The sequence below is a fragment of the Erpetoichthys calabaricus genome, chromosome 11 (genome assembly GCF_900747795.2).
Source record: "Erpetoichthys calabaricus chromosome 11, fErpCal1.3, whole genome shotgun sequence".
Lineage (NCBI taxonomy): Eukaryota > Metazoa > Chordata > Cladistia > Polypteriformes > Polypteridae > Erpetoichthys > Erpetoichthys calabaricus.
Genome location: NC_041404.2, coordinates 88,837,861 through 88,850,080, shown reverse-complemented (window position 1 = coordinate 88,850,080; position 12,220 = coordinate 88,837,861). Strand labels below are relative to the sequence as shown.

The window sequence follows — 12,220 nt, the reverse complement described above, 5'->3', positions numbered from 1 at the left end:
CTATAAGCATCAAGCCCTATGAAAGTAGGCAGTTAAAGTTTTCTATTTCTTTTTTCTCTATAATATATATTAATTTTTCATGTGAACCTGTTTTGTTCTACCAGTATCTAAGTTTTGTTGCTTGTTATTTTGAAGTTTTTTGTAGTATAACATATTTTTTTAACTGTTTAAAAAGTAATAATTTTCCATATGTCTCATATGCACATGTGAGCTTATTTATCAGACATACTGTACATATACGTATAGTACACACACACACCGATCAGCCACAACAGTAAAACGACCTGTCTAATATTGTGTAGGTCTCACTCATGCCGCAAAATAGATCTGACCTGTCAAGGCATGGACTCCACAAGACCTCTTGCAGTATCTGGCACTAAGACAATAGCAGCAGATCCTTTAAGCCTTATGACTTGTGACATGGGGCCTCCATGGATCGGAATTGTTTTTTAATCATATCCCACAGACGCTCAATCAGATTGAGGTCTGGGGAATTTGGTGGCTGAGTTGACACCTTGGTCTTTTTGTAATGTACATAAAACACTCCTGAACAATTTCTGCAGCATTGCAGGGCGCTTTATCCTACTGAATTGAAGTCACTGTCATCAGGGAATACTGTTGCCATGAAGTGGTGTATGAGGTCTGCAATAATCTTTAGGTAGTTGCTATGTGTTAAAGTAATATCCGCGTGAATGTCAGGGTAAAAGGTTTTCCAGCAGAACATTGCCCAGGGCATCACACTGCCTCCGTCAGCTTGCCTTCTTTCCATAAATGACACACACAAATCCAGCCTTCCATATGATCTAAAAGAAAATGTGACTCAATGGACCACGGCACCTTCTTCCATTCCTCCAGTTCTGATGCTATTATAGGAACTTTAGGCGGTGGACAGGGGTTAGCATGGGTACTCTGATTAGTCTGCAACTATGCAGCCCCATAAGCAGCGAGCTGCGATGCACTGAGTGTTCTGGCACCAAGTAAGCATTAAGTTTTTCATCTGTTTGTGTTACTGTCGGATCAGACCAAACAGGCTAGCCTTTGGTGCCCATGCAGATCAATAAGCCTTGGATGTCAAACACTCTTGTATTACCCACTGCATAATGGAAACACCCCACACGTCTTACTATTTTGGAAATGCTCTGAACCAGTGGTCTAGCCATCACAATTTGGCCCTTTTCAAAGTTGCTCAGATCTTTACGCTTGGCTATTTTTTTTCCTCAAACAAATCCAAGACCTGACAGTTCACTTTCTGCCTAATCTATCCCACCCCTTCACATATGCCATTGTACTAAGATAATCAATGTTATTAACTTCACCACTCAGTGGGTTTAAGGTTGTGTCTGATTGATGTATATATAAACTGCTCAAAAAATTAAAGGAACACTTTGAAAACACATCATATCTCAATGGGAAAAAAAATCATGCTGGATATCTATATTGATATGTACTGGGTAATGTGTTAGGATGAAAGGATGCACATTGTTTGATGGAAATGAAAATTATCAACCTACAGATGGCTGAATTCAAAGATGCCCTGAAAATCAAAGTGAAAAAATGATGTGGCAGGCTAGTCCATTTTGCCAAAATTTCATTGCAGCAACTCAAAATCGTTCTCAGTAGTTTGTTTGGCCCCCACGTGCTTGTATGCATGTCTGACAATGTCGGGGTATGCTCCTAATGAGACGACAGATGGTGTCCTGGGGGATCTCCTCCCAGATCTGGACCAGGGAATCACTGAGCTCCTGGACAGTCTGAGGTGCAACCTGGTGGCGTCGGATGGGCCGAAACATAGTGTCCAAGAGGTTTTTTATTGGATTTAGGTCAGGCAAGCATGGGTGCCAGTCACTGGTATCAATTTCTTCATCCTCCAGGGACTGAATGCATACTCTTGCCACATGAGGCCGGGCATTATTGTGCACCAGGAGGAACCCAGGACCCACTGCACCAGCATAGGGTCTGACAATGGGTCCAAGGATTTCTTCCTGATACCTAATGGCAGTCAAGGTGCCATTGTCTAGCCTGTAGAGGTCTGTGTGTCTCCCCATGGATATGCCTCCCCAGACCATCACTGACCCACCACCAAACCGATCATACTGAACGATGTTACAGGCAGCATAACATTCTCCGTGGCTTCTCCAGGCCCTTTCACATCTGTCACATGTGCTCAGGGTGAACCGGCTCTCATCTGTGAAAAGCACACGGCGCCAGTAGTGGACCTGCCAATTCTGGTATTCTATGTCAAATGCCAATCAAGCTCCATGATGCCGGGCAGTGAGCACAGGGCTCACTAGAGGACATCAGGCCCTCAGGCCACCCTCATGGAGTCTGTTTCTGATTGTTTGGTCAGAGACATTCACACCAGTGGCCTGCTGGAGGTCATTTTGTAGGGCTCTGGCAGTGCTCATCCTGTTTTTCATTGCCCAAAGGAGCAGATACCGGTCCTGCTGATGGGTTAAGGACTTTCTACAGCCCTATCCAGCTCTACTAGAGCAATGCCTGTCTCCTGGAATCTCCTCCATGCCCTTGAAACTGTGCTGGAATACACAGCAAACCTTCTGGCAATGGCACGTATTGATGTGCCATTCTGGAGAAGTTGGACTACCTTTGCAACCTCTGTAGGGTCCAGGTATCGCCTCATGCTACCAGTAGTGATACTGACTGTAGCCAAAAGCAAAACTAGTGAAAAAAACAGTCAGAAAAGAGGAGGGAAAAATGTCAGTGCCCCCCACCTGTTACACCATTCCTGTTTTGGTAGTCGTCTCACTGTTCCTGATCCTCTAGTGCACTTGTGGTTAATTTCATTAACACCAAAGCAGCTGAAACTGATTAACAACCCCCTCTGCTACTTAACTGAACAGATCAATATCTCAGAAGTTTCACTGACTTGATACTATACAGTGTTCCTCTAATTTTTTGAGCAGTATATATATATATATATATATATATATATATATATATATATAGTTGAAATAGTTTACTGTCAAATAATGCAAAGAGTACGCGACACGTGTTTCGCCCTAATTCTGGGCTCATCAGGCGTACACACTCACTGCACTCCCACTCGGGAATCGAACCTCGGACGTCAACGCTAGAGGCGAAGCCCCTAACATTGCGCCACGGCATGTGGTTCGTTTATTTGACAGTATGTAGATCGGTAATTACATTCACAGCATTCGTAGTCTGAATCACAATCTGATTATAATTTCAACTATTCTATGATCTGCTTCTCGCAACTGAGGAGGGCACCGTGGCGGATGTTAGCCGACTTGCTGACCAATCACAAGCGTTACCTGGTAGGTAACCACCCATACAATCAGATTGTGATTCAGACTACGAATGCTGTGAATGTAATTACCGATCTACATACTGTCAAATAAACGAACCACACGCCGTGGCGCAATGTTAGGGGCTTCGCCTCTAGCGCTGACGTCCGAGGTTCGATTTTTTTCCTAAAACATGCAAAAGTGCGTACACCTAGTGAGCCCCAATAAGGGCGAAACACATGTTGTGTACTCTTGTATTATTTGGCAGGTACTTGGCAACTGTGGTGTGAATCTTAATGGAGAATCAAAGAGAATCAGAGTGGGGAAATAGCACACAATAAGTTATGGGTCAGCTAAATTCATTCTTCGTGTACAATGTATTGGAAGGTATGGAGGGACTTGTGTCCCTGCTGGGATGGACCCCCATCCCTGTCATACCACATGCACTTCAGAACAGGTAATCCACCTGAAACTAAGGCCTGCCAATATTTGGATGGGAGAACAATCAGGGAAAGCTTGGGTGCTGTTGAAAGAGGTGTTGGTGAGGTCAGCAGGGGGTGCTTATCCTGTCATCTAAATGTGGATCCCAATGCCCCAGTGCAGTCACAGGGACACAGTGCTGTAAAAATATCATTGTCCTTCGGGATGGGATGTGAAATCGAGGTCCTGATTCACAGTGGTTATAAAAGATCCCTAGGCATTCTTCATAAAGAGTAGGGTTTATCCCGATGCCCTGACTAAATTGCATATTACACTCTTGTTATCCTGACCCCTTAATCATCCTCTGTCTCTCCCCCTTCACCACCTAACAGCTAATGCGTGGTGAGCATACCGGCACAAAATGGCTACTCTTGCATCATCTAGGTGGATGCTGCACATTTGTGGTGGATGAAGTGGCTCCCCACTCACTATGTAAAGCTGACAGGATTAATGATACCTACTTTGTTGTGCTTCTATTTGACCTGTAATTGCTTCCAACGGGCTGTGACCTAGCACCAGAAGTACTCCTGGGTCCAAGAAAAAAAGAGACCACTTCACTTCATCCAGGCGAACTGGAATTCAGTGCAGAGAATGGACAAAGCTCATGTAAGAGCCATTAGTTAATTAAAGTTAAATTGACAGAAATATTTTTTTAGTTATGTTAAAATGTTTGCCTATATATTAGTGCATAGTCAATGGGAGGTTCTATTAATAACCACCAAAAGCTAACCTATAAATAGAATATTATAATTATTTCTTGTCCTTCTGACTAACGATTACTCCCAGTTCATGATCTGCCTTGCATTTCATAAGACATGGAAGGAAAACAGTTTTAAACCATATTGAATGTATTCACCATATTGAATGGGCCATATGCCTAGAATGTACTGAATATATTAAGTAAAGCAAATTAAAGTTTTCCATATAGAAATAACACAATCTTTAAGTATAAAAAGTTTAACAAGAAAAAAGCTAAGCTTGTAGAAGAAACTTTTTTTCTTTTTTGTCTTTGCTTTGAATGTTCACTAAACCTTTTTAAAACGAACTTTACTTGACTGAGAAATATTCTTTTTTTATTCATTTGACTCATGCTGGATCCTGCCTTGCCAACAGCTGCTCGACTTTGTGTACCTCGAAAAGACGCAGCTACAGCTTGACTGTGAAGTGTGGAGGAGAAAAATTGTGTTGTGTTTATTCTACTGTTTAAGCCTGTTCAAAAGATATTTATGAAAATAAACCTTTTTATTATACCAGGACATGTGTTTGTGCAGTTGTGTCTGGGGTTTGAATGCTCAGCCCTGTTGGGTTCCTGGGGTGCCACAGGGATTGTCGGGCTTCCACCTCACCTGGAAATCCTTCCAGACCAAGTTAATGCACCACCAGAAGCTCTCCCAGGTGCAGGGTAAAAGAAGCCCGCTGCTGCTGCTCCAACAGCCAGAGTCGAAAGGAAGAGGGACAAAGCTTGCTGGAGGAGGAGTGGAGGAGGAAGCAGAGAGGCAGGTGCATTGTAATGTTCTGGCTGGTGGAAACCGAAACAGTTTCCCCCAGAAAAAAAGCCATGAGTGTGAAAGAACTTGTGTCTGTGACTGTTTGTGTCAGTTTTGGGGAGCTGGTGCGCCCCCTGCAGACCACAAGAGATACCACAACTTAGGCTTTTCTCCAAACCTGGGCGTCATTTGTGTCTTCTACTGTTGTCTATGTTATTGAATGTAGATAATGTAATAGTATTATTCTCTTTTTAAATGTTATGGTACACATGAGATAATAGTTATGCTGATCTAAAAGGCCTATTGTTACAGAAAAAATTCGATATGGTTTTTATGTCTGAATCTTATGCAATTTACAGTATTTTTTTTTTTTAAACACTGAGAGTATCAGTTTCAAATATTGTAGAGGTTCTACTGTTACAATGGAATAATGTGTAGCAATACTCCCTTTTATGGCTATTGTATAATGGATTATTCACAATGCTGACTGTTCATTTAGAAAAGTGTTTCTATAAGAGAACCGCACAAGATGCAGTCAGGATATTGTTGGGCACAATGTGAAATTTTACACTTAAGTAAATGATTTGGCCATTGAAAAAGAAATTGATGTGGTTTCAAATTGGGATTACAATGGACCATGTTCAGGACACAAATTTGGGGAAATTTATCACAAACAGGGATTAGCAAAACAATTGCCAAAACTTTACAAATTTTAAAAGGACTATGAACTAGTGTGCTGTACCATAGATCAGCAACAAGGCTGGCAAGGGTACTAGCTGGCATTTCAGCTGCAAAAATATTAGGGACAGAAAAGTTACAGAAATCCCTGAATCTGCGCACTAAAATAAATGATACAGCAGCTAAGCACAAAAATGTAAACTAATTATTATTATTATAATGAAATATGATTATTACAAAAACATTATTGCCATATCCAGAAACATGTGTATATATGGTATTTTCTGGGAATTTGACATGATTGCCATTATTTTTTCCACCACATTTCTGTGGAAGTTTTAAATGTCATAAAAATTAAGAGACTACTCACGAGAGGTGGAACCAAGCATGTGGAGCTATGCGATTCTCCTGAATGTGATTATTACTTAGCACCAGCACAACGAGATTCAGGGTCTTATTGAGAATGCCCTCCTGAATATCTTCAATTAAATTTTCTTCCATGTGCAGCTCCTGCATCCAATAAAGATAAATTACAATATTAATTTCACTTAAAAAAGTGACATGTCATTATGACTATGTATATTTAAGGTTCCAGTGATACTAAAGTATTAGGTAAAGTTTACTTGCAGCCAGAGAAATCACTGCAATGCCTAATGTTCACAATGGGTTGAAACAGCTGAGAGTAAATTAAAAAATGGACTGTTAACTTAAGACCAAGGTGCTTGGACATGGTAAGAGATTTGTTGTTAAGCAGGATGGGGTCAGTTATTAAAAAAAAACAAAAAAATGATTGTTAAAACCCCACAATGTTGAGTGAAATTTATAGTACCAAAAAAACAAAATACTAACACTAATCTGATCTAATGTTTTTGTTAATTGTGCTAAATATGAGGCTTTGTTGTTTGGTTGTGAAACCAAAACTCGCGCCACCATCTTAAATAGTGGCATTAAGTTAAACCCACTTAACCAATAACAGGCATCATTGCTACAAAAAATGACCGTGCCACCATAAAATTAATGAAAAAGAAAACTACGGCATCCTGAGAAAAAAACAAAAACAAACACAAATTGGTGTTACTATGATGTCAACAGAAACTGTAAAATTAATAACAAAGCAACATAAAACAGACACATACACAGACACAAAAAATGGGAATTAAGACATGCTGGATCCTGCAACTGCAAAACATGGCTAAGCAAATTGAGGAGATGGGTATACTATACAAGTGCAAATTGTCAAACAGGTCATTGAGGAATTTGAAGTGAATTACAGAATCAAAAGTGTGTGTCATGCATACACAACTGGGAAAGAACTTGCAGCTGCTTTGCTGTGTAAGCTTAACATACATTAGTACTCTTACATATAGAATATATGGTATATAACTGTATATATGGTATATGTTTCATTTCATGCATGCTGTTTTATTCTGCATTTTGTAAATACTGTATGCTATCTCTGAGGAGATACACAAGTAAGAATTACATTGTAGTATGCACATTTACAATACAACTTTAACTTGCTTTGTTCTGAGTCACCAACAAATATTGAAGCAAAACAGATAAACACAGTAAAAATGGAATGGATGCAGAACAGACCACTGTTTTTATTAAGCCAAATAATTGTTATATATTGAGTCAGAATCAAGTCATGAAAGCAATGGACAGCAATCATGGCTTTGATCATTCTTGACAAGATCCTTGGTGTAGTGACTAAGTCATTGGACATTAAATTACACATTTGCCAACGCAGTCGTTGCCTCACACTCTCTGATTGTTTTTCGAGCAAATAATTTGATGTGCTTATGTTCCAAATTAATATATAATGGGTGTGTGAATGGGTAAAGCTCTTTGGAATTGTATTCTCTATGAGCTCTGCAGTGAGAAGTCAAGCAAAATGACACCTTTTATTGGCTAACTAAAAAGATTACAATATGCAAGCTTTGAGTTGCCTTGAAAGGTTGCATATTGTAATCTTTTTAGTTAGCCAATAAAAGGTGTCATTTTGCTTGACTTCTCACTACATTTATAATGGCTAACACGATACAACACCCAAGTACTATGAGCTCTGTGAAAAAAACATTTGATTTCAATGATTTGTTTGCTGTTGCTACTTACTCCCTCACACTAATCTTGACTTTATGATATTGGTGTTTGTCCTCTCTTCCTCCTGTATGGGATTTCTTTGTTTGCTGCCATATTATCTTGTGTTATATACACAGTTTTGAATGGCTGTGCTACCCTGAATACTACTGATTCTCAAAAATTTCTTACCATCTTTAACAGTTTGCTTGGTTTCAATCTTTTCAGCCCGCTGACTGCAACATAATTCCTCATAATGAAACATACATCCTTTTTTTGACAGAAATATTTTCCCAGCCTAAAACATCTATTTGTTCAACTGCACAACCACATATGCCCATGTTTTAACTTCTTTGCTTATCTTATCTAGCCAGGTTGCCCTCAGTTTTAGATGAGAGATCTTCCATTATGACAAGTATTTGTTTTTTATGACTGATTGGAATTCCAAACACAGCTAACAACTTGAATAAACTAAGCATGCAAAATATGGATAAATGTTTCAAAGATGGATGAACTGAGAATAAGGCCCAAACAAACTTCCATTTATCCAGCATTGCTAGGAGTTAAAGCCTGTTCCAGAAAGCATCTCGATTGTAGTACAAGAATGAAGTATAACTGTAAATAGGATGCTACATGGCAAGTCAGTGGAGAGTTACCAGTTAACATAAAATACATCTCTTTGGGATGTTGAAGAAAGATAGATTATCTAGGAAAAAAATTAGGTGGACAAACTAGGGAATAAAGTTGCAAAAGAAGATGTTAAAACCAATAAGGCAGTGTAACAGCTCAACAATAAAATCGCCAGTCCTTCTTAGAAATGAGCATGAACAAATCGCTAAAGTACTCTGTGCACTGGCTTGATGACTAATACTAGGGGGCTTTGCCCCCTGCTCGCTTCGCTCGCCAACCCCTGTGTTTGGTTAATTGGATATACAACTTTTACATTTTTTTTTTTTGGAATTGTTTCAATTTCATTATTTTCACTTTTACTTTAAAGCTTCATTAAAAACAATATTGTTTGGAGACACATTGTGACAATGCAACGTATAACTGCCCGTGAGTGAATATTGTTTCTGTTTCTATAATAAATAATCCGAGTTTTTCTGTTTGTCCCTGTGATTTATTGATTGTCATAGCAAAAGCTATTCTCACAGTAAACTGTAAACATTTTACTACGAATGGCATATCACGATCTCCTTTGAGTGTAATGTTATTCGCGGAATATATACATCACCTTTCTCTTTGCCTGGTAAAATTGCATCGCTTCTCCGAAATCATCAATATACACCCAACCGAATTGTGTACTCTTTGAAATTTAACTTGTCATTCCTTTAACTGTTGTGGGACCACAGATTCTCATAGCATATGGTCCATTATTGTGTAAATCCACGTTTTGTCCATTGAATGATGCGAATGCAAAAAGACTTTGTTGTCTACTCTTTTTTTCAGACCTCAATTTGTCCCGGTATTTTTTCAATTAAACCTGGTTCTGATGATTAATCACCTTTTGTTTGCGGTAATGCAATCGTTTCTATCTTTTCTTTGAAACTGTAGTGACTGACATGATAAAGTGTCACAAAAGTTTTACTTGTACAATCGCTGACTTCCTAACCCCAAACACAACTTTCTAGCACCCTCTCCAACGCCCCCCCTTACCGCATCAAATCAATACCCCGCTATCAGTCCTCCGTGCTGTACTCCGCCTTCCCTCAATCAGACCTAACAGTCACTTAAAACCAAAAAGCCCTCAACCTGGCTGGGACGCTACAATACTTTCGAATTTTACCGCTTTCATATTCTGTACCTTTGTCTGCATGTGTATCGTGCTATCGTTCGTTTGAGCCTTTCAAATTCCACTGCTTTCATAATCTCTTACGTGCCTTTTTTTTCTCTCCAATGCCATTGGGTCTCTATTCTCCGTATTGTCCTTATACGCTTTATATGCGCTGAGAACACATGATTTGTGTGTACTATGTGCTTTTACACGATTGATTTTTTTTTTGATGGGTGTGCTCTTATATATTCCATACTATCTTTGTGGACCTTTGCGGACCCTGTAGTGTCTTACGTTTGACTCTGGGGTGCAGTGCAGAATCCTCTTTTCTGTGTGGCTGTGTCGTTAGTCCTCAGCTATGGGCGCATTGTTTATCCAGGCGGGCTCGTGGTTATATATCCGTCAGTCGAGCTTGTTCGTTTTGAACCCGTGCCTACTTTGCTTCCGCAGTTTCAGACGCACGTTGTAGGCGCCTGCGTTCATTGATCTTATCCAGGTGGGCTCGTGTGTGTTGGATTTGGTGTAAAGCGTTCAGCGGTTTGTACAATCCCAAGCAGCACATTATTCCTAACTTCACTCCGCAGTAGTGCCACTCACAATATGGCGGTGATGCCTGTGCCTTCCGTACCATCTCGGGTTTCACTATGCTGTGTAGTGTGGACGTGTGCGGCATCCGTACTCTCTCCAGTTTGACTTTGGGCGGGGCGCCAAATCCTGCTGTGTTTGTTTGTTCTGTGGCCGTTCTCTGGGGCCGTGTGTTAGTTAGTTGACAATGAAAAAAGCCATTTTCAAAAATGTATTTATATAGCATGAAATACTGTATCAGAAATCACTATGTCATGAAATGTGTAATATTTAAATTGAGTTGATTTAGACTATGTGAGAGCAAAACATTTTAATTTGCCATGAAATCCATTGTCGCTGTACATTTTTTGCTCATATTAAAACATTTTCCAGAAAATTTCAGCTAAAACGTAAGTAGTGGAAATTTTAACTACTTTGATGATAATGGACACAATATTTTAAGCATTATTGATTATCTGTACTAAACAGCTTATTAAGAACAGGCACTTTGCTTAGTGAGATATTGCATAAACAACATCATTATTATACTTAAGCACCCTTACTTGCAATGGACTCCACATAATCTATATTACTAAACCACAGTTTACTTTATGCACGGCGGACGCACCGAAGCACATGCGCACTGCGCCGTGGCGCCCCAGAGTCAAACGCAGCGGCTTCCCAGAGTCAGTAGGTGGCGCCCAAACAACACAACCTGTAAACTAAATATGCTCTAATCCACTGTGCCAGCAGTCTGTGTGGCATGTTTGAATCACATAACGGTCATTCAGTAACAGAGAAACAAAAACGAGACCCCATGGATAAAAACAATAAACGGAGGCTCCTACAACGCGCTTCACAAACACCAGAAGCAAAGAACTCACGGCTCCAAAACGAAACACCTCAAGTAACGGAAATACACAGCTTCCCAGAGTCAGTGGGTTGCGCTCAAACAACACAACCTGTAAACTAAATTTGCTCTAATCCACTGTGCCAGCAGTCTGTGTGGCATGGTTGAATCACATAACGGTCATTCAGTAACAGAGAAACAAAAACGAGACTCCATGGATAAAAACAATAAACGAAGGCTCCTACAACGCGCTTCACAAACACCAGAAGCAAAGAACTCACGGCTCCGAAACGAAACACCTCAAGTAACGGAAATACAAAAACGAGCCCGTATGGATAAAAACAATGAATGAAGACGCCTACAACGCGCCTCTGAAACAACACACGCAAAGGAATCACGGCTACAAAAACAAAGAGCTCAATGGTTACAAATACAAAACCGAGCCCGTACGGATGAAAACAATGAACGAAGGTGCCTACAACGCGTTTCTGAAACACTACATGCAAGAGAGGCACAGATCCAAAAAGAAACTGCACAAGGGCTACCAAGTCGGTCAGTATTCCAACAAAGAAAAACACAAAGACAGGAACGACGGACAGACGCTGAACAATTCCGCCAGTTAGCTGAGAACGCATTCTATAATGAGTCCACTGTTCATGAAAATTCATTGGGGTTAATGACTGTCATTTGCAGTCATTGTCATTCACTTAACTTCCTTGAAGAAAAAACTGTCAGCACAACTGATGTGTTTACACGTTGTTGTCAAAAAGGTCAAGTTAAGCTGCCTGCTTTGGATGAATATCCTGAATATTTACGTAAGCTTTTGACTAACAATGTACCTGAAAGTAAAAGCTTTATGGAATGCATTAGATCCTACAATAGTTCATTTGCTTTTGCATCTACCGGGGTAAATATCAAGCCACCACCTGGGAATGGCCCATACTGCTTTCGCGTGTGTGGACAAATATTGCATCGGATTGGAACAATGCACCCTCAGCCAAATCAACAACGCAAATTTGCCCAAATGTACGTGTTAGATCTAGAT

At 40.1% G+C, this 12,220-nt stretch overlaps 1 protein-coding gene across 1 annotated transcript in view; it reads right to left on the bottom strand.

The window, feature by feature from the left end:
- si:dkey-32e6.6 (extracellular matrix protein 2) overlaps window positions 1-12,220 on the bottom strand; it is a 95,032-nt gene that overhangs the window by 40,467 nt on the left and 42,345 nt on the right. Inside the window, exon 8 of the mRNA XM_028813569.2 lies at window positions 6,279-6,418. Within this exon, the coding sequence (XP_028669402.1) occupies window positions 6,279-6,418 (140 nt within the window). The remainder of the gene's footprint in view (window positions 1-6,278; window positions 6,419-12,220) is intronic.